Consider the following 21,236-nt stretch of genomic DNA (forward strand, 5'->3'; position numbering starts at 1 on the left):
TGAAGTCAGTGAGCCCCAACTCCTGCATCCTCCGTGCAGGGGACGGCGCACGGTTCCTTAACTTGAGCCACCTGGTCTTTAGCGAGCAGGACTCTCCTGATGTGCCGACTACCTGGTCGTGTTCCAGGACCTCCTCCCTCTCCTGGCTCCTCCCCTGCCTCGTCGGAGCGGCCCTTCCAGCCTGTGGGGGCGCCTCCGGGCTTCAGGGCTCAGAAGGGCCCCCAGCAAAACATAACTGACTTCTAGGTTGTGCTTTTCCTCCGTTGGCACATGCTTCGTGTTCAAGCGTTCTTTCATTTTCTTTTGTTAGGTGAGCCCTGCTTTGTGTTTCAGACTGCTTGCTGTTTGTCCTAATTTTATGTCGCTGTGCTGATTTCAGAATGATTTCTTCTTTAAAGGGGAAGTACTCTGTGCCTCCGAGTGCCTGGTTTCCCCGGGCCCTTCCGCCTTCTGTCATGGCTCATCAGAAGTGCCACGACTGCTCGAGGCCCAGGCCCCTCGGGACGTGTTTACTGCCCCCACCCGGGCGTGTCGTCTCGCTTCCGGAGCTCTGACTGGGCCCTGAAGGGGTCTCAGCCTTGCTGTGTGTGTGTGTGGCCCTGGCTCCCTGCAGGCCTGTCACGGCGGAGACTGTTCCCAGAGCCTGCGCCGTGCCGGCTGGTGGTGTCCCCGTGCTTGCTGGGGCTCACTTACGGTGTGCCTTCTGACGCTCGGTGGAAGTCACACGCCGCAGGGTGCGGACTGTCGCCTGTCACTTCCCTCCCGGGGAGACGGAATCATTAAGACTCGCTCTCAGGAGGCGCAGCTGAGGCTTCTTCGGTCCTCTCCTCTCACACGTCCGCTTCATGGCAAGATCGTCCCATTTGTTTTGGTTGGAAGTCTGTGAGTGTGTTGTGTTCAGGGAGAGTAATTCAACTGTTTTTAGTGTAAAAAGAACAAGAAAATAAAGTAATGTGGGTTTTTATGTCTTGGGAGCCAAAGAATATGAGTACAAATTGAATGAACAAGAAACTTATTCAGATTCTAACTGTAATGTGTGCTTACAAAGCCCGTCTTTAAATTCCTTCCTCGTAAGTTCCCTGTGCGTCCCGACAGCAGTTTCCATCGGGGGGCCTGTCAGAGGTCCGTCTCCACCTGCTTCCCAAGCCAGGAACTTAGGTCCAATGACTTGTATCAGGAGGGTGTGGAGGTGAGGGGTCAGGGGTGGACAGGAGGGTGTGGAGGTGGGGGGGTCGGGGTGGACGGGGGGTGTGGAGGTCGGGGGTCGGGGTGGATGGGGGTGTGAAGGTGGAGGGGTCAGGGGTGGACAGGAGGGTGTGGAGGTGGGGGGGTCGGGGTGGACGGGGGGTGTGGAGGTCGGGGGTCGGGGTGGATGGGGGTGTGAAGGTGGAGGGGTCAGAGGTGGACGGGAGGGTGTGGAGGTGGGGGGGTCGGGGTGGACGGGGGTGTGTGGAGGTGGGGGGATCAGAGGTGGACGGGGGGGTGTGGGGGTGGGGGGGTCAGAGGTGGACGGGGGGGTGTGGACGTGGTGGGGGGACAGAGCCTCATGGATCTGGGGAGACCTCGCGTCTCGGTTCCATGACGCTAGGAAACAGGAAAGTGGCAGCCAGCTGAAGTTCCACTGAAGTTCCAGGCGTGACTAACGATGAGTCTTTGTCTCTCTTTAAAAAAAACCTTTTTTGAACTTACGCAAACCCGTCTACCCTTTACCTATGTTCTCTCTAAGAGGAGGGGTCATTAAAGATTGAGGTCTCGAGAATAAATTAAATGTTGTGACATTAGCTTTAACTTAAAACAGTGCAAAAACTTGGGAGTTTTCTGATGACTTTTGAGGACAGACACAGCAGTGAGGTGTTCTGAAGAGGGGGTGCAGCACGCGTCTGTAGGGGTGTCTTTGTCTGCTGCTGGGTGATAGGCCTTTACCTCGTGGTCAGGGTTCCTCTGGTATTCCCCACCTGCTCTGAGCGGGGTCCTCCCAGGAGGCGCCGTGTGCACAGATGGAGGCCCTCAGGGAGGCGGCGGGCCGCTGGATCTGAGGACGCACTCTCCCAGGTGGTAGAGGAGGAAAGTCTACCTCGGCTCCTGGGGCTGAGGGGCTTTGCCAAAAGGAGGATGAGAAAATGTATTCTGAATTAAGACGACCTAGAACACACGATTGTCGGCAACCTGATTGTAAATTACAGCCGCCCTGTGTTTAGGAAGAGCAAGCACCATCCTGGTGTTAAATTGCAGGAAGAGCTGGGCCACCAGCGTCTGGCCGGGGGCACAGAGAACATGACCGTGGAGGGGCCGCTGGTGGGGGGCGGGGCTGGTGGCGGCAGGTTGCTTCCTTGTGTCACTGCTTTTCCCTGGTGTCAGTCCCAGCTCCGCGGCTTGCTGACTGTGACCTGGGAGAGCCTTCGCTGCCCTCAGCGTGGTTTTCCCTGCTGTGAAGCGTCTGTGGTGGTGGTTTCTGATGCACAGACCTGTGCTGGTGCTGGGAGGACCGCGTGCGGGGGGAGACCTGGGCCAGGGCTGGCCTCCCGCACACGCTCTCGCTGGGACCGCCTGTCGCTGTGTTTGCTCCTGAGCTCAGTGGAGCCTCCTTCACCTGAACGTGCAGCCTGACCCCGCGTCCCCACTCCTGGCTTCTTCCCCTGCACGCCTCTGACCACCGTGAGACTCGTCTGCATCGCACCCCTTCAGACGGGCCGTCAGGATGAGGTCAGCCCCCCGCGGGCAGGGCTTTTGCTGGGTCCCCGCACCGCCTCCCTGGTGCCTCCGGCAGGGCCAGGGCCGTGTGAGTCGCTCTCTCAATGTTTACCGGAATACTTAAAGATGACCAAATGCTACTTTTGCAAATGTTGTGACTGTATCTGCAGGAAAAAGTGAAAGAAAAGTCAGATGCGAGGAGCTTCCATGTCAGGGAGGCACGACGACTTTCGATGAGCTTTAAGCTCTGAGTGTATTTGAAATGTATGTCTATAAATAGAAAAGAGTGAGAAATCGTTGAAAAAGGGTTTTAAAAATTCCTTTCCCACATTTAGTCTCAGTCTCCTTTTCCCTTGACACAAATAAGGGAAAACGAATGGGCTATCTTCTTACATCTTCATACTGATGTTCTCTGGTGATTTCTCAAGTCCCTTTTCTGCCTCTTAACTTCCGAGCAGCAGTTAAGCCCCTCGCACAGCTGGGTCTGGCTTGTGCATGCAGACGCACGGGGCACTGGAGCCACTCGCCACGCGGGGCGGGCGCTGTCCCCAGCAGCACGACCGTTTCTGGCGTGCCTGCTGGTTGCGGCGCTTTGCGCGTGGAGCCGAGAGCGGTGCTTGGTCTCCTCCGGAAGGTGCGGCGAGTTGCTTCTCTGCTCGTTCTCCATAGCTCTTACCTGCCGTCGCCACCCAAATTCAGTGTCGAGCTGAGCATTTTTGAGCAGTGTTTTGGAGATTATCCTGAAAGATAAATTGCTGTTACCAAATATCCCTGACAGCTCCCCAGATCATTAAACTAACAGCAGTGAACGGAGAGACAACTAAAACTAATGGCCAGATTAAGGGTTCCTGACAGGAGGTTAGAATCGTTGTGATTTGCAGGGTCTCTGGAGACCCCCTTCACCCCCATCTCGCTTTCACCTAGAAGTTTCCATTTGTGTGAGCTTGTCCTTTGTGTAGAAGTTGAGATAAGCTGTTCGCAAACTTCCGTGGTTGTGCAGCCCCTCGTGCTGACCGACTCAGGGCAGCTTTCCTCGTTATTTGATTCTTCATACATTTCCTGCTCCCTTGAAGGTAGTGGAAGATTAGGCTTCCTGGGGGGAACTGGGAGTCTAAACCAAATTGCCGACGCTTCTCAGAAATGCCAGTTCTGAGTCACTGAGGGCGGTCAGGCTAGACGTGTCCCCACCCGGCGTCGGCCGGTCCGGGCTGCGCTCCCGCCCTCCTGGCGGTTTAACGTCCAGAGCAGCCCTGGTGTCTCCGGGAGGCAGCGTAGGCAGCGACAGCTCGTCCCGCTTCGGAGCACTCCCAGGGAAGGTCATGCTCTCAGACGTGTCTAAGAACACAAAGAACATCATTCGCAGATTGCCCGTGATTTAAGCCCTTGTCTTACTGCAGTAAATCTCAAAGGAAAGTGATGTTCTTTTGCGTAACAGAAACGCTGAACCTGAAATTACTGGTGCTCACATGTTTTCTAGGTTGTCGAATTTTCAAACTGTCGTAAATATGCCCGAGCTGGGTGCGTGGTGTGTCGTGGGGAGCGAAGTGCGCGTACTCAGCGTGGAGGGGCGCCAGGGCCGGACGCCCGCCGCACTCGGGACTTGCCCGCTCTGTCCAAGCGGCTCTCGGCCCCGCAGACCGCTGCCACTGCCCGCCCTCGAAGGCCTGGTCTGGTGGTCCAGCTCGGTCTCCCCCCTCTTTCCACGGAACCTCTGTTACGCTCCTGACTCTGTGCTGGGTGATGAGGGTCGAGGGAAGACCTACGTGCGCGGAAAGCGCACCCTTTCCTGCCGCCTGTTCTTGCGTGATGTTCAGGTGTGCTTCCTAAAGCCTGTGCCTTGCTTCTGTCTTCACAGCTTGGGTTTTGCTGACTGCTTTATTTCCAGAATTTTGAGTCTTTTCCAACTCTGTTCTTACTTCATTTTGCCTGTTTTTCAAAATTATTTCTCGTTTTTAGCTGAGTTTTTCTTGGTCCCTTAGAGGTGTAACGTCAGGGTTACAGAGATGTTGAAGAGAAACGTTTACTGTCGGTTCAGGTGCAGTGTTAGCTCCATCTCCTCTGGAGTAAATTCTTCCGTGGGGTGTAGATCTTACTGGTTCTGTCTTTAACATTAATATTCTTTTTTAAAAATTTGGTTCACGGGCCCATATTAAATAGGAGCCCCCCTCGCTTTCTGCCTTATCCCTTCTTGTTGAGCTTCGTACTGGCCGCCACCAGCCTCTAGAACGTTCTAGTTCGGAACCACGTTGTGGCTTAGCGTCTCCAGGGAGCCCTGACACTGGGCAGCAGGCTGTCTGGTCTGGCGTCTTGGGGCAGATCCTCACGTGAAGCTGTCGGCTGCCGTGGGCCCCTTGTTGTGGACAACTCGGCTTTATGTTGAAACAGACAAAAAGGCACAGTTCCAGGCTGGCCGAAGCAGCTTTTTTGTCTTCCTTTCATGGGCTGCATAATTGTGCCCCAGTCCTTGGTTTGAAACTGCAAGTGTGGCCTGAGCCCTCTCCTCGCCAGGCGCCGTTAGCCTGTTCACCTGTCGCTCCCGAGAGCTGAACGCCCCCGGCCTGAGCGGAGGCTTGACCTCCAGCAGGGCTGTGGCTGGGCCTCGACGCCTGCTCTGTCTCAGTGGCTCCTGTTTGGAGTTAAGGCCGCACAACTATGTGTTTTTAATTTTCTTCTTTAAATGTCGTCAGTGCTGTGCTCAGAGTGGCACGGACAGGGGCTGTGGCCTTACAATGGCAGGTGACAGGCCTCGGTGTTGTGTCTCGAGGGCAGGAGTAAATCGTTGTTTTGAGTTATTTAGGCTAAGGTGTTGGCGTCCGCCTGAAAGCTGTGGGAGCCGTTACACTTTTAGAAGGATGTGTCATGATTAGATTTTACGTTTTAGGACAGTAATTCGGTACCTGGTGGATGGATTTTCGGAAGGCCAGGGAGGAGGTTGGCAGCTGTGTGGAGGGTCCACATGAAGGGTCACGAGGGGCCCAGGCGCGAAGTGGCTGGGTTCCTGCAGGCGCTAGCTGGGGTTGCCAGGGGGTTACAGGCCGCCCAGCGCCGCCCAGTGTCCTTCACCTTCCAGGCCAGCCTTGCTTCCGGACTGCTCCTTGGGTCCCGCAGCTACTGGCTGCGCGTCTGCCTGCTCCCTGGCTTCTCCTGGTCTGGGCTGGGTGCTGCCGCGAGGCGCAGGCGCCGTGCGGTCACGTGGGAGTGACGGCGGAGGGCTGTGTCCCGAGGGGGCCGCGGGCTGCCGCTAGTGACAGGGTGAGGGCTGGAGCCCGCGTTCCGTCTGCTGTGACCGGTGACTGCGTGTCAGCCCGTCCCGTCTCTCCTGCCTGCCTGCTGCCTGCCTGCCTGCCCGCCTGCCCGTCCGTCCCAGCGGCATCTTCCTCACCTGGGCAGGTCACTCTCATAACAGGCGCATGTTTCTCTGTTTCACAGAACTCGCAGGTTCTCTGTCTTCTTTTCCTGTTTTCCTCTTTACTCCGAAATCAGCCTCCTCCTGGTTTCATGTGTCTGTTCGCCTGACCTGCTGTAGGTGCAGCCGTCACCCCCCCGCCACCCCGTCCTCAGGGCCTCAGTGTCCCCACTTTCTCACGTCCGCTCAGGCCTCAAGGGAACAGAAACTGACCTACGGAGCAGCAAGCCACAAATTGGACAGCATTCAAAAAAAAAATAAGACATATATCCTGTCCAGTGAGACCTTTGTTTTCCTGTAAAATCTGAGTTTTGTGCTGCACAGCACTTTTGATGTGGAAAAAACCATGAAAACACAGCATTTTCTCCACATTTTTTGTTATAGAAAGATGCTATTTTAAAAATGCTGTCTAATACCACTGAACAAACACTGAAAGCGTTAGTAACAGTAGCACTGTGATTGGCTTCTTGGAGATGCTGCGACACATGCTGAATTGCCTTAATCTCATGCTCACATCGGGTTTTTGCATCATTTTGCTGTTGTGAAAATGATTTCTCTTTGGAACTAACACATGGAACTTAGAAATAGGCGTCCAGAGAGGAAGGAGCAATTTTGAAATCACGGTCTTTCCCAAGGATGCCTGCTGTATTTGGTGATACTGAAATGCGTTGCTTGTTCATTCCCTCGGGAACTACGCCTGCCTTCCCCGTGGTGTGCTGGGCACAGGGCTCAGTGCTCAGTGGAGACCGCGACGGTGGTTAGTCCCTGACCTGAAAATTCACGGTTTCTTGATTTGCACACGTTAACCACTATATATGAAAATAGATAAAAAGCCAGATTTCTTCTGTACGGCACAGGGAACTATATTAAATATCTTGTAATAACTTTTCATGAAAAAGAATATGAAAGCCAGTAGATGAACGTATATGCGTGACTGGGACATTGTGCTGCACACCAGAAACTGACACGTTGTAACTGACTGTACTTCAATTAAAAAATTTTTTTAATAAAATAAAATTCATGGTTTCTTTTATGCAAAATCTGCTTCTCAAGAGAATGAGTTGCCCCAAAGGGAGCGTATTAAGCAGATTGTTTTCAGGTGGGGCTCCCTTCTGTCTTGTTAATTGAGTGCTCCATGGACCTCGGGGAAGGGCGTGCCTCGTTCGGGTCTCCTGGACTCCCCATGAGCTGCTTGTGAGCGCTCTGTTGCATCCTTTATCCCTGCACAAAGCCTTAGCCGTCGCAGCCGCTTCCTGGCTGGGGGCTCACGAACCGGAGAGCGCGAACGTTCTCTTAACTCTCTCCCCACGTGACAGCTGCTCTGTTTCCTTGAGCGTTGTCCCTGTGCTCCGGACACCGTGAGTTCCAGACGCTGTCCTGACGGCACGTTACCTCCGCTGTGCAGGAACGCGGGGCACTGCTTGCTCGTTTGCTCTGCTCTGTGGGGAGACTCCACGTTTTCTTGGTCCTTCAGCATCAGACCAAAGCCTGGCATCTCAGGAAGTCCTCTGAGGCTGTGGGTCCATCGTGCGTTTTTTTCCTCTCCTGTCTCACGTGCATTATCTCCAATGGTCTGGTCTGAAGTGTTTTGCCATTTTCCAAGCCTTTCAGGCGGCTCCATGTGATCTGCAAGTTATTGTTTCTAATTGATTTTTCACTGTTCTGGAAAAACAATGAAAGTTTGGAGGTTTTTCATCCGGTACCTCCTCTCCCAGATTGTTTTGAGTGAGGACAGCCCCTAGACTCGCCGGGGACGGGATCCGCTTCTGTGTCTTTGTTCCTGGCTGCAGCGCTCTGTCTGTGCGTCCCGGGGTGGGGTGCTGGGCAGGGAGCCCGGAGCCCGCTGCTGGCGTGTAAGGGGTGGGGTTTCCTCCCACCAGCAGAGCTGCTGTGATCACTTTGTAAATGCACGTGTCGAGGCCTCTGAGTGTCTGGGTGACCCCACCCGTGTTTCCCCCTCACTCCTACCTGCATGCCTGTTTGTCCCTTAGAGTTTTGACCCCTAGCTGCCCATGGAGCCCGCCCTTTACCGTTCACTTGCTAGATTTTTCTCTGAAAGTTACACCCCTCCCTTGAGTCCCCTCCAGTGTGGCTGCCGCTTGCTTCTTACGAGCCTGCTGGCGTCTTCATCACTCAGGACTTCCCGCCCCTCAGGCTCGGCGCTTTGTCTGCCTCCCAGTTCTCCGAGGTCTAGGAAGCTCGCTGTCCCCCCCACGTCAGGTGGCAGTTCGGGGCGGGACTGCCCTTGTCCTCACAGCGAGCAGAGCGGAAAGCCCCCACTTTTTAAAAATGATTCCGGGTCATTGAAAGCCCCCCCTTCTGCCCCCCCCTCCCACCGCTGGGCTTCGCCGGCTCCCCGCGCAGCCCATGTCCGCCGGGAGCGCCTGGCTCTTCCTCCAGCATCTCCGCTTCGATGCCGTCAGCAGAACGCCCAGCTTTCTTGTGACGTGTCACTTACTTCAACGAGCGTTTTGCACGTTTCCCCCAGAGGACTAGGTATTTTTTCCGTATTAGTCCTTCTAAAATCGATACACTAGATGCTGTTTTTGGAAGAAAAAGTAGGTCAGGAGATGGGGGGCGAAGGCCAGAAGACAGTTTGTTGCCCACGTGACACGCGGGGCCATAGTCAGTCTCGCGTAGTGGCTCACAGCTGCTGGGCCACGGGTCCCCTGGGCCACAGCCTCCTGCGCTGAGCTGTTTCCCGCCGGAAGCTTTAGCTCCCCGTGCGGGGTGACGCACCCTCCCGCGTGGCGGGCCGAGCCCCGCGTTACACGCCAGCGGCCTGTGGCGGCTTCTTGGACGCACCCAGCCGTTTCAGTGAGTTCTCGCGTTTTTGTTCTGATGGTCTGTTAACTGAAGGGCGACTGGCTGTTCGGCTGTGAAGTGGGCTCCATTCCCACTTCCAGGGGGCGGCCCTTCCGGGGGGAGCACAGGGGATACTTTACGGTAACCGGGGAGACTGGGGTGCTCGCTGCGCCCGGTCCTCGGAGCTGCAGCTGAAGCAACTGGTCATGGTTTTGTCTGCGCAGAGGGCTCCCCGTGTTTCCCCCACCCGAGTGTAACCGGCAACTGAAATTAAATCCCGTAGTCGTGTCTGCATTACTTCAGCGAAGAGTTTGAACCCTTGATCAATACCTGAAGGCTCCCGGTTAAGCACCCAATTTAAATAACCCCCTACTCTGTCCTGTGACCTCATGCTCGTCCTGTGACCTCACGCTCGTCCTGTGACCTCACGCTCGTCCTGTGACCTCACGCTCGTCCTGTGTCCTCACGCTCGCCCACGGAGCCCTCAGGACTCTTAGGTCCTCCTGTGTGCGTGGCCAGAATAACCCACACATCTGCAGAGCTCAGAGCTGGTGTGGCCGTTCACCTTGACTGTGCGTGCAGCTCCGGTGTCACAGCGATGCGTCCGTGGCTTGGGGGCTCCTAATGGTTAGGCACTGACGTCAGGAATGTCGTGACTGATTCAGGCCCTCGAGGGATCGCAGATGGGACAGGTGGGACAGGACACCTTGAGGTGGCATGTGCGTCGGAGCCGGCTGTGCCGCAGGGAGCTTGGAGCTTGTGAGTGTGGCCGCTCAGGGACCGAGAGGGCCTCGGGCTCGTCTTCCTCAGGCGTGCCCTAAAATCCTGAAACCAGCAGGCCTCCCGCTGGGGCCTCCCCTCCCCTTCTGAGGCCGGGCACTGAGTCTCAGCACTGAGGGTTACAGGGGCAGCGGCTGGATCCCTGGGTTACGGTTGCAGTGTAAAAGCCTGGCCTGTGACATCATCATGTGACTTGGCACCGGGTAGACAACCCTGGGGTGGCGCTGGTATCAGAGCCGTGATGGGCAGAGCCGTCCTGTGTGGCCAGGCGGCCGCCCCCGCAGCCTTAGACAGACAGCCATCCTCTCAGGGAGAAGGCCCGCCTGGTGCTCCCACGGCTGAGGGGCGGTGCCTACCCTCAAAATGGAAGGAAATCCCAAATTTCAGGTAGAAGTTAGTGAAAATGAAGACGCATGTGTTTCTCCTCCCAATCCGCATGCCCCCGGGTTCTGTCTGTGGGCCCAGAGGACCTCGGGTCGACACCCAGCGTGACCGGCTTCAGTAGGTAGGCTTCCCTGCTGTTTCTGCTTGTCCACAAGGAGTCTAGAAAACTGGGGATTTACCTCCGGGGCCGTTTTCCCATATAAAAATCATGGCAGGTTTTTCTTTGTTTTTCACCAGCTGCTAAACCTCTGTAAAATGGGCAGGAAAAAGATGGCTCATTTGTGACAACTGGAGCCACACAGTATTTTTAAATTAAGATTTTTCTACAAAACCAGGGGACTTAGTGTCATTGTCACCTTTGTTTTGCGTTCTAGCCTGCCTTCACTGGGAAAGCAAGAATAGTTTTAAGGAACTGGACCAGAGATTCCTGGGGGATACAGCAAGTGGCAAAGCATTGTGACCAAAGAGCTATCACTGAAATGGGGGAAACCCGGCTGTTTGGAGAAGGAGATTGTCAAACTGCAGGAGTGTCCTTGAGCCCCCGGCCTGCCTTCCTCCCCGAGTCCGTGAGAGGAGGAGCGAGCAGGTCTCAGTGCAGACTTGTGCTCTTAAAGAGTGCAAACCCTTCAGAAAACCCTGAGACCCGAGCACGCTTTATCTTCTCGAGGCTGACTAGTAAACGTTTCAGTTTGCCCTTGAGGATAAACAGTAAGCTGGGGAAGAAGTCGTTGTCTGTCCAGCAGCTCTTTTCGTGTCCTGTGTGCTGAGCAGGAGGGCTGAGACGGGAGAGCCTGGCTGGTGTGGGCGGTGGGCGGATGGACAGAGGCAGTGGCTTCGTCAGTTGTTAGCGAGCTTGGGTGGTTATCTTGTCCAAACACGATGAAAGTTCTGATTTCCGATGGGAGTCGTTAGTCGAATATTTCAGAAAACTTAATGGAAACTCCATATTAATTTACGCTGAGCAAACAAAGGCTGTCCAAGATGTCACATTTGTTTAGTCTGGCTAGAATTCATCACTCCGGTGGACGAATAACCTTCTGATTGTTAGCTGTTTCAAAGTATAATTATAAATGTTTTTGAACAAAAGTATAATTGCAGGAAAATAAGGAAAAATCATATAAAATTGGCTTTTGAATGTGAGGAATAAAAGGCTCTTGGCTGGAAGCAAAGGGAGCTGAGAGGGGGGCCCTGGCGGGAGGCCCTCCCTCTGCGCTGGGACCTGTCGGCCCCGTGCCTGTGGAGCAGAGCGCAGCCTGGCGTCAGGCCCCCTGAAGGGCCGCTGCTGATGTGTGCAAGGTTAACTCTCCCGGGGTCTTTCCTCGTCTCCTTCGGGACCGCAGCCTCGCTGTTTCCCAGACGTGGCCACGTCTCCACGTGCTCACGTCTGACACCTCCTCCGGGGCCCTTCTCTGATCTGTCCTTGTCATCTCTCCCTCTTCTGGGCTTCTGTCCCCCTCACCACCCCCCACAACAGCCTCGTAACCATCCCAGCCACGTCTCCCTCACCCCTGCTGCGTCCGCCTGTCTCCACGCCTCTGCTCTGTGTCCGTCAGGCCAGCGAGGAGGACACGGCTGTTCCCTTCGCCTTTGCCCGTCCTGTGGTCAGGACACGGTGCCCTGCTGCTCTGCTCAGCGTAGGGTCCTTAAACAGAGATGCGTCCTCTGGGCTGCAGCCCCTCTGGAGCACCGCCTGCCTCGCTCTTCCCGTCCCAGCTGCTAGGTCCCCGGCGGCTGGGCTGGGCTCCTGCGACCCAGGGAGCCTGATTCATGATGGAGAGGGATGCTTTCCTGTTGCTGTCCTTGATTAATAACTTTCCCTTGCAGATGGAAAGTCCTGCAGGGCAGTAAACGGGACGGCTGCCTGTGTGGTCCCAGGCACTCCCAGCTCCCGCAGCCGAAGCCGCCTCCTGCTCTGAGAAGTCAGACATGCAGGGCAGTGCTGGTCTCCACGTGTCTTTCCCACATGGAGTTCTTTTGCGCCAACAATCGGCTCTTTTTCTGAGGTGACATTTGTATTCAGGAGACTTTGGTTCCTTCACTGAGAGTTTAAAAATCAAATTTGCTTCATCTGTAAAGTTTGCTGCATTCTTCAGGTCACTGAGAAGTTACCTGCTCAGACTTCACACCTCATGCCGTCTCCTTCCTCCAGGCACTGTTCTTAGCGCCTTCTGTGGTGGGCACTCGCTCGGCGGTGGGAGCACGAAAAAGCCAGAACGCAAAGCTCTCGTCCTCGGGAGCTTCTGGGCCCTGAACAGTTGAAGAGCGTCCCCGGTGGCCCCTGCGCTGGACGGCGGAATGCCGTTATTTGCTCTGTTAGCTGGGAGCCCGGCACGGAGGGCCCAGGCCTGCCGTGGCAGGTGTGGTTCAGTGAGAGCGCTCCCAGAGCTCGGGCTCTGCGCCCCGGCCTGCAGGAGGCGTGGACTTGCAGCGCAGGCTTCGGTGCCCGGACCCGGGCTCCTCCAGAGCCCAGTCCTGATTGTTGTTTCAGATGAGGCTGTGCTCTCCCCCTCGTGTAAATCAGGATAATTCTGGGCGTGTGTGTTTGTGTCTTTGAGTGTTGGTAAGTGCGGTCTGCTTTGTATCTGAACTTACGTTTACTGGTTCTTTTGACTTCGACTGCTCTGGCTCTCAGGCTCTGTGACGCCCCGCCCCGTGGGTGCCTGTCCCACGGCAGGCTGCCTGGGTTCTAGGCGACCTACCCTCCCACACCTGCTCCATAATTACGGTCGAAGGGGGTCCTCCTTTACCCTGAGTTCTGCAGCTTATGTAACGGTGTAACTGGTAGAGCTTTGTCACGGTTGTGCTGCAGCTTTGAAATTTACACAGCGTTTTATCTGCCCTCCTTCTTAGGGCTTCACCTGTTTCAGCACTTTAACTCATCAGCCTCTTCTGTCATTCCGATAGCCCGTTTTCTCTGTTCCTTTTTGTGGTTTTATCTTGATATTTGCATGTTTGACGTTAAACCCCACAGTAGTTCCCGTGCTGTCTTCATTCACCCGACAAGCGCCATGACAGACACTTGGGGCTGGGGGCGGCTGCAGAGAACGAGACAGAAGCCCTGCCCTCCTGGGCTCCCCGTCAGAGGGGGAGACAGGTGATGCGTGGGCCGTCAGATAAAGTAAGACGCCGAGTGGAGAAGACTGAGCAGCGTGGAGGCCCGGGCTTTGTGGGTGGAGGTCAGGCGTGTGAGGGAGACAGCTGAGCAGAGTTGGGAGGAGGAAGGTAGGCACGGGGTGGGGGAGACACGGGCCTGAGGCCTGAGGCAGGGGTGGCGCCGGGTCAGCACATGGGGTGGGGGAGGCCAGGGGTCGTGGGGGCCGTGGGAGGAAGGCAGCAGTCCGTCCTGGGAAAGGAGGCGGGACGGGGAGGTGCTGAGACCGGGTCAGTGAGGAGCGGGTGTCAGCGTGCGTCCGGGCCTTGGTCCGAGCAGCAGGTGGAGAGGTGCTGTTTTGGGGTGGCGGGGGGACAAGGGAGGAGAGCTCAGGTGGCGGCATCGAGGATCCCGTCTGCAGTCGGGTCAGTGTGCAGTGATGGCCCGCAGCTCAGGGAGACGGCAGAAACACGAGGTGCTGCTCAGGCTGAGGGGGCCTCAGGCCGTGTGCACAGAGGCGCGGTTCCAGCCCTGGACTCGGCTGAGGCAGTGGGATGTCCATGTGCAGACAGTTTGGACCTCTAACCCGAATCATATGTAAGAATGAACTAGAACTGCACTGTAGACCTAAATGTGAGAAATAAAAGTATACAGCGCTTAGAATAAAATGTAGGGTAAACCTCATGCTCTCGGGTGAAGCAGAACATTCTGAGATACGACTGCACAAGCACAGGCTATGGAAGAGAACTGAGGTGAGTCGAGCTTCTGTGCTTCGTAGGACGCCTTGATCTCACACGTGTTCCAGGCCCGGAGCATCTCAGTAAAACTGGGAGGAAGAAGTGAAAAGACATCCCTCGTCAGGGGAGAAAGTTGCAGGTCAGACATCTGACAGGAGACTTCAGCTAGAGTACATGCAGAACTTTCACAGCTCAGTAGTGGAAGGACAAATAACCAGCTTAGACACGTGCAGAGGGTCTGCACAGACGTCTCTCCGAGCAGACGCACAGATGGCCGACGAGCACGTGAAAGGAAGCCGAGAGCGCTGGCCGTCAGGGGAGCACAAGCCAAGGCCACAGTGAGGAGCCTGCTTAAGCCACAGAGAGACTCGTGCGAAGCCGCCAGCTCCAGATCGCCAGAGCGTCCTGAGGAAGGAGGAGGAGGCGTCACCCTGTCTGATTTCAAACTCATGTAAAAGCTACGGTCATCAGAACAGTGTGGTGTTGGCCTAAAGCCAGACAGATCAATGAGGCACCACCTCACACCAGGCAGAATGGCCCTCATTCAAAAATCCACAAATGGCACATGCTGGAGAGGCTGTGGAGAAAGGGGAGCCCTCCTCCACTGCTGGTGGCATGCAGTTTGGTGCAGCCACAGTGGAAAACAGTGTGGAGATTCCTCAAAAGACTAGGAATAGACTTGCCATATGACCCAGGAATCCCGCTCCTGGGCATATATCCACAAGGAAGCCTGCTTCAAAATGACACCTGCACCCAATGTTCATAGCCACACTATTTACAATAGCCAAAACATGGAAACAACCTAAATGTCCATCAACAGATGACTGGATAAAGAAGAAGTGGTATATTTATACAAAGGAATACTACTCAGCCATAAAAAACAACATAATGCCATTTGCAGCAACATGGATGCTCCTGGAGAATGTCATTCTAAGTGAAGTAAGCCAGAAAGAGAAAGAAAAATACCATATGAGATTGCTCACATGTGGAATCTAAAACAAACAAACAAACAAACAAACAAAACATAAATACAAAACAGAAACAGACTCATAGACATAGAATACAAACTTGTGGTTGCCAAGGGAGTGGGGGGTGGGAAGGGACAGACTGGGAGTTCAAAATGTAGAACAGATAAACAAGATTATACTATATAGTACAGGGAAATATGCACAAGATCTTATGGTAGCTCACAGAGAAAAAAATGTGACAAGGAATATATGTATGTTCATGTATAACTGAAAATTTGTGCTCTACACTGGAATTTGACACAACATTGTAAAATGATTATAAATCAATAAAAAATGTTAAAAAAAATCAGACAGAGCAGTGGAACAGAACAGACAGCCCAGAAGAAAACCTACACACATGTGGTCAACAAGTTTACAACAAAGGAGGCAAGAAGATGCAACAGGAAGAGGACAGTCACTTCAGTAAACCGTGTTGGGAAAACCGGACAGCCACCTGGAGAAGAACGGAACTGGACCACTGTCTCACACCACACACAGAAGTTAACTCAAAACAGATCAGACACTTGAACCTGAAACCAAAAACTTCTAGAGGAAAACGTAGGCAGTAAACTTGTGGATGTCAGTTTGGATGATGGTCTTTTGGATTTAACACCAAAACCAAAGGCCACCAAAGCAAAACTAAACGAGCGGGACTGCATCACCCTGAAAAGTCTCTGCTCAGCACGGGGAACCGGCAGTAAAACGAAAAGGCAGCCTCTGGAGGGGGGGCAGTGTTTGCAAACCATGCGTCTCATGAGGGGTTAGCATGTGTGAAGAGCTTGCTCAACTCTGGCAAAACAGCCGGGAACAGAGCACACAGACAGTCCGATTCGAAAAACAGGCAGAGGCTGCGGATCGACGCTTTTCCAGAGAAGACGTGGAGATGCCGACGGGGGCCTGGTGCCCAGCACCTCTCACCGTCAGGCGGGTGCCGGTCAGGGCCCCGAGACGCCCCCTCACACCGGCAGAGTGGCCGTCGTCAGAAAGGCCAGAGGGAACGCGCGCTGGGAGGATGTGGAGAAAGGGACCCGTGCACTCTGTGGCTGGGGGTGTGGGTCCGTGCGGCCAGTACTGGAAAGCAGCGTGGAGATTCCTCAGAAAGTTAGAGATAGAACCACCGCACGACCCAGCAACTCCTCTTCTGGGTGCTGATCAAAGGAAACAAAGACCCCCAACTAGAAAAGGCATCTGCACCCCCACTTTCACTGCAGGCCGACTCACGGCAGCCGAGACCCGGGGGCGGCCCAGGTGCGCCTGACGGGCGAGCGGACCAAGCAGGTGAGGAGCGCGCCCGTGTGCGTGGGTGTGAACACCGCTCGTCCGAAAGGGGAGCGCGTCCTGCCTTTGCAGCGATGTGGATGGGACTTGAGGACGTCGTCCTAAATGAGGACGGCGTACAGCCTCACGTACACGTGGAATCTGAGAAGAACTAGGCTCATAGACATGGAGAGCAGGCTGGTGGTCGCCAGGGGCAGATGGCGGGGAGTGGGCAAAGTGGGGGAGGGGGGTCACAGGTACAAACTCCAGTGAGAAGTGCTTTGTGGGGCTGTAACATTCAGCATGGCGACTGCAGTTGCTAATACTGGATTGTGTATTTGAGAGCTGCTAACAAATTTTGTAACCCTGTGTGGATGTTGACTAGATACATTGTGGTAATAATTTTGCAATATACGTGTATATCGAATCATTATGTTTTACACCTGAAACTAATATAATGTTATGTGTCGATTGTATCTCAGTGGAAAAACCACAATGACATTCTGCTTCACACCCACCGGGACGTCTGTAATCAAAGAGACAGACCACAAAAGTGCTGGGTGGGGTGTAGAGAAACTGGAGTCCTCGCTCACTGCCGGGAAGGCTATGAAATGGCGCAGCCGCTTTGGAGAACAGTCTGGCGTTTCCTCAGGAGGGTGCACACAGTGTTGTCAAATGACTCAGGGTACGTCCTAGAGAAGGGAAAATGTATGTGAAAGAGGCCAGTCACAGAGGCTGCATGTTGTACGTGGTTCCGCTTACACGGTCTGTGCAGGAAGGTGAATGCACCCGGGCGGGAGGCAGAGCGTGGCTGTCGGGCGGGGGCAGGAGGGGAAGTGACCGCGCATGGGCACGGGGTTTCTCCTGGGGATGGCGAAGATGTTCTGGAGCTAGAAGATTGTATGATGCTGTGAATATGCTAAAAACCACCGGGTTGTATAAAACTATGAATTTTGTGTTATGTCAGTTTTATTGCAACAAACGGTTACATAAAAATAATAAAATAGCCCCCAATTTGACTTTCTCGGCTTTGGAAGGTTGTGAGTGAAACATACTGTCTTCTGTTTTGTTTCTTGGCTGCCACGTGAGCTTTACCCACAGGCCTGGAGAACAGAGGTGAATTCCGTGGTCGGAGTCAGGTGCCTGGTGGGTGGGCTCGGAAGGTCCCTGTGCCCCCTGAGCACAGCTGAGGCCACCGCGCTAACAGGGACACTCGGGACTGGGCAGGCTGCGCGCTCAGCGGACAGCGGGAGGCACGGCCGCCCTGTGCTGCTGAGTCTGGCCAGGGACAGAGATTCTCAGCCTTACTATTTTAGGACATTTGGACATTAGGTTAATTTATTGTATTTACAAATAATGTGAGAAAAAAGCGTATCAGTCACAATTGTTTTTCTAAAGAATATGTTCGAGAACTGGGGCAAGACACTGAGTTCTCCCTTAATTCCCCGTCCTCAGGAGTCGTTCAGGGCGCACCCACGTCTGGCCGCATTCAGTGTGCCGCAGAGGTAAACGACGTGCAGATAGGCGGTGGAATATACTGAAAGCCATTCTTGTAGGTTAAGTAAACTGAGAACTAAATCAACTTTGCTCCAAAAGCACGTGTTCTCAAACTTCATTGTGCATAATCAACTGGGACTCAGTGAAGCTGTGAACTTCCCAGCACCCCCAACCCCCAGAGGTGGTTCTGTCTGAGTGTTGAAGGGGCAGCCGGATGACCCTGAGGAGCAGGCGTCTGCGTCTTGAAAAACACTGTTGGGGGGCTTCAGCCGAGAACTGGGAGGTGACACGTGTGGTCACAGCGGCCTTCATGTTACCGCAGATAATGAAGCCCTGTCCCATTCGATGTTAGAGACAGAGGCCGCCCCAGTCTCATTCTGCTGTTGGAAAGCACTGTTCTTGACAAGCAGAGCATTTCAGGGTAGGAGAAAGCAGAGTCCTGCTACCCCGGTGGCACCTCCGTTGCTCTTGCTGTGAATTTAGCCCCATCTTCCCTGCTGTTCCCAGATCTCCTTCGACCTGGCCGAGTACACGGCTGACGTGGACGGGGTTGGCACCTTGCGGCTCCTGGACGCGGTCAAGACCTGTGGGCTCATCGGCTCCGTGAAGTTCTACCAGGCCTCCACGAGCGAGCTCTACGGGAAAGTGCAGGAAATACCCCAGAAGGAGACCACGCCTTTCTACCCTCGGTCGCCATACGGTGAGGGCGCGCGTGGCGGGTGTTCCTGCTGGGGTTCTGTCCTGCCTCCAGCTGGCGTCACCTGCTGAGGGCCCCACTGGGGTTGGCTGAAGCGATGGTCCTGCGGGGACGCGCACCTCGTACCTGGCTGCCCGCTGGGCCTGGGCCTGCCGTTGCCTCCGGGAGGAATCCCCACCTCCCGTCCCCATCCTTGCTCACATGGCCCTTCCGTACCGATCACTTTAAAAGGAGAACTCGGCCCAGCAGGATTCGTTTTACTGAGCTGTCAGGAGACTGTGCTGAAGAGATAAGGTTTCGGGTCTTTTACTTCCATTTCCCTGATGAACGTCTCCCTGAGCTCCAACCCTTAAACGAAGTCTGTTACACATAATATATTTATAAAAGGAGTATTCATGAAATACTAAAGTGACAAAATGTGAAAGCATCTAGACTATTAAGATCTCCATTTTTTTTTTTTTTTTTACTTCCCAATTCCTTAAAGCTAAGAAGAAGGGAGTAAGACCCAGGAAAGGGCACTTTGACATGTTGCACACACTGCAGTTGAGTTGATTGGACTGTAAAAGAGCAAACCGTGGTGGTTACAGAGGCAGGACGCTCCTGAGTGTTCCGTCACCGCACGGTTAACTGGGAAAGGGGCCTTTATTTTGTCTTGGGCTTTTGGTTCTTTTTTTCTATCTTGACATGTTACAAATTGTAAATTTTGCACGTTGTTGCTTGTTGACATGAAAATTGCTGTCTTGTGTGATAATCACTGACTTTTTCCCTTGCTTTTCACCAGGGGCGGCGAAGCTCTACGCCTACTGGATCGTGGTGAACTTCCGGGAGGCGTACAACCTCTTCGCGGTCAACGGCATCCTCTTTAATCACGAGAGCCCCAGGAGAGGTGGGTCCGTGCGCTCACACTTGTGTGTCTGCACCGTCCTGTGCAGAGGGGCCGTCGCACGTCTGTTCTCTCTCTGTGGACGTCAGTGTTGTGGTGAATGAAGAAGCGTAAATCCTCCTCAGTTACTTACCAGTTTTGCTGGCTTTTCTATTCAGAGTCCTGGTTTCACTGTTTCCTTGGCTGGTCCGTCCAGCTGGGTTTCAGCCTGAGTGTCAGGACGTGTTGTGGGAACGTCCAGGGCTTGTCCCTGACGCCGCTGACTCCCGGACGCACTGCCGGTCATCTGTCTGTTCTCACCTCGAGTCAGTAGGGTGTTCAGAAACTTGCTTTACCTTCCATTTAAGCAAACACTCAGAGATTACTATGCTTCTAGACTATTTAAGATACATTTGAAATCACTTACGTTTAGAATCGCGAGCGCGTTTTGGAGAAAACTGTATTTGTTTGCGTCGGTCTTTCCGCGGTCATTGTCGAGACTGTCAGCGCCACGCCAGCTCTCCCATCCCAAGTACTAGGTTTTAAGTAAGAGAATATGTACTCCTACCATCACTTCTGATTTACTGAAGCGTGGGGCGTCGTGACAAAGCACGTGCGCTCTACAGAGCAAAAATCGTGCGCCCTGATTCTAAGAAGTTTGCTTAGGTCTCACTGTCGTTCAGCCTTTTAGCTTGAGAACGCATGAGGGGTCCAGCGCCGTACGGTTTCCGTGGCCGACCGTTAACGCTTAGAGCTCCATCAGTGAGATTCCTGTGACTGTGCAGCCGCGTAATTAAACCAGCGAGTCACGAGAAAGAAGGAATGTGACACTTAAGAGGTGTGTTTAGTGTCAGAACGCTTTCGTTTTGTAAATGTGGAAGTTAAAATTTCCCACGATGTGCTGGCCAGGCATCAGAATCCAGCCCGTGTGGTCCCTGTTGTGGGAAGGAAAGCAAGTGAAGGGCGGCCGAACCTTCCTGTCTTTGAATTCCGCGCTTCCGGGTGTCCTCGGCAGAGAGGGGGGAGGGAGGTTCCGCTGCCGGGCCTGGGGCCCCGGGGAGCCGCCCTCCGCGGTGGGTTCAGGCCACGACTACCGCTGCCTCCTCCGTCAGTCGGGGAGGCGCACGTTGTTACCTGGTTTCTGTGCCCCCTCAGCTTTCCCACCTGCAAGAAATACACGTGTTCCGGATCAGGTTAGGATCAGGAAAGCACTCTTAGTGCAGAACGAGAAGGCGCGTGTGGCTGTACCTCCCCATCCTCCACTGCACACCCCCTCAGAAGAGCTGTTTTTTGTCTTTGTCTACGTTAATCACTTTTTAAAAAATACATTTTAAAAGTAATTTTTTTTTATTTGAAAGAAAAGTAAACAGTAGAGGCTGGTATAAGGAGAAAGGTAAGCTCCCTCCCTGTGCGGACGGCCGGCCCTGCCCTGAGCCCACTGTTCACACCCTGCAGAAGTGTCGCCGGTGCCCGTCTCTGGCACACGCACACGGTGTGCTGCATCTGGGGTTAACCTTTGCTAAAGACTTGACCTGTGGCATGTTCCATTTTGTTTTGTTTTCATTATATATCTGGATTTTTTTAATATTCCCTATTCACATTAAAAAATTTTTTTTTAGTGGAGGGAGGTAATTAAGTTTATTTATTTAAACTTTTTTAATGGAGGGACTGGGAATTGAACCCAGGACCTTGTGCATGCTAAGCACGTGCTCTACCCCTGAGCTACGCCCTCCCCCTTATTATGCATCTGGAAACCAATGAGATCTCATTTTCTATTTCCTTCGTATAAGCAAATAATGAAAAATGATGACTGTCGAGGTAGGTGTGCAAGTGATGTAATACTTGTTTGGTAACTGATCCTCAGTGCTTACAGCACTTCTTGAAAATGGAAATTTCGGCTTCATACTAATTAGCCTGACAGTGGTGTGGTCGTGCTGCCACACTTCGCTGTCGTTTTCCACGGAGATTCTTTGCCACTCTGAGAGTGCCTCCACGGTGGGGACTGTGTCGGGTTCCTGAATG

The 21,236-nt window shown here is 53.9% G+C and overlaps 1 protein-coding gene and 1 long non-coding RNA gene across 7 annotated transcripts in view; one reads left to right on the forward strand and one right to left on the reverse strand.

The window, feature by feature from the left end:
* GMDS (GDP-mannose 4,6-dehydratase) overlaps window positions 1-21,236 on the forward strand; it is a 449,816-nt gene that overhangs the window by 187,980 nt on the left and 240,600 nt on the right. For all 6 annotated transcript variants that reach the window (XM_072945793.1, XM_072945790.1, XM_072945787.1 and 3 more), the window contains exons 5-6: window positions 18,163-18,355; window positions 19,134-19,238. In XM_072945793.1, the coding sequence (XP_072801894.1) occupies window positions 18,163-18,355; window positions 19,134-19,238 (298 nt within the window). The remainder of the gene's footprint in view (window positions 1-18,162; window positions 18,356-19,133; window positions 19,239-21,236) is intronic.
* LOC140687648 (uncharacterized) lies at window positions 1,764-9,770 on the reverse strand. Its single transcript, XR_012062052.1, has 2 exons — window positions 9,468-9,770; window positions 1,764-3,431 (listed from the first exon to the last, which is right to left on the reverse strand). It is a non-coding gene; the product is annotated as an uncharacterized lncRNA (long non-coding RNA).

Source organism: Vicugna pacos, chromosome 20, assembly GCF_048564905.1.
Source record: "Vicugna pacos chromosome 20, VicPac4, whole genome shotgun sequence".
Classification (NCBI taxonomy): domain Eukaryota; kingdom Metazoa; phylum Chordata; class Mammalia; order Artiodactyla; family Camelidae; genus Vicugna; species Vicugna pacos.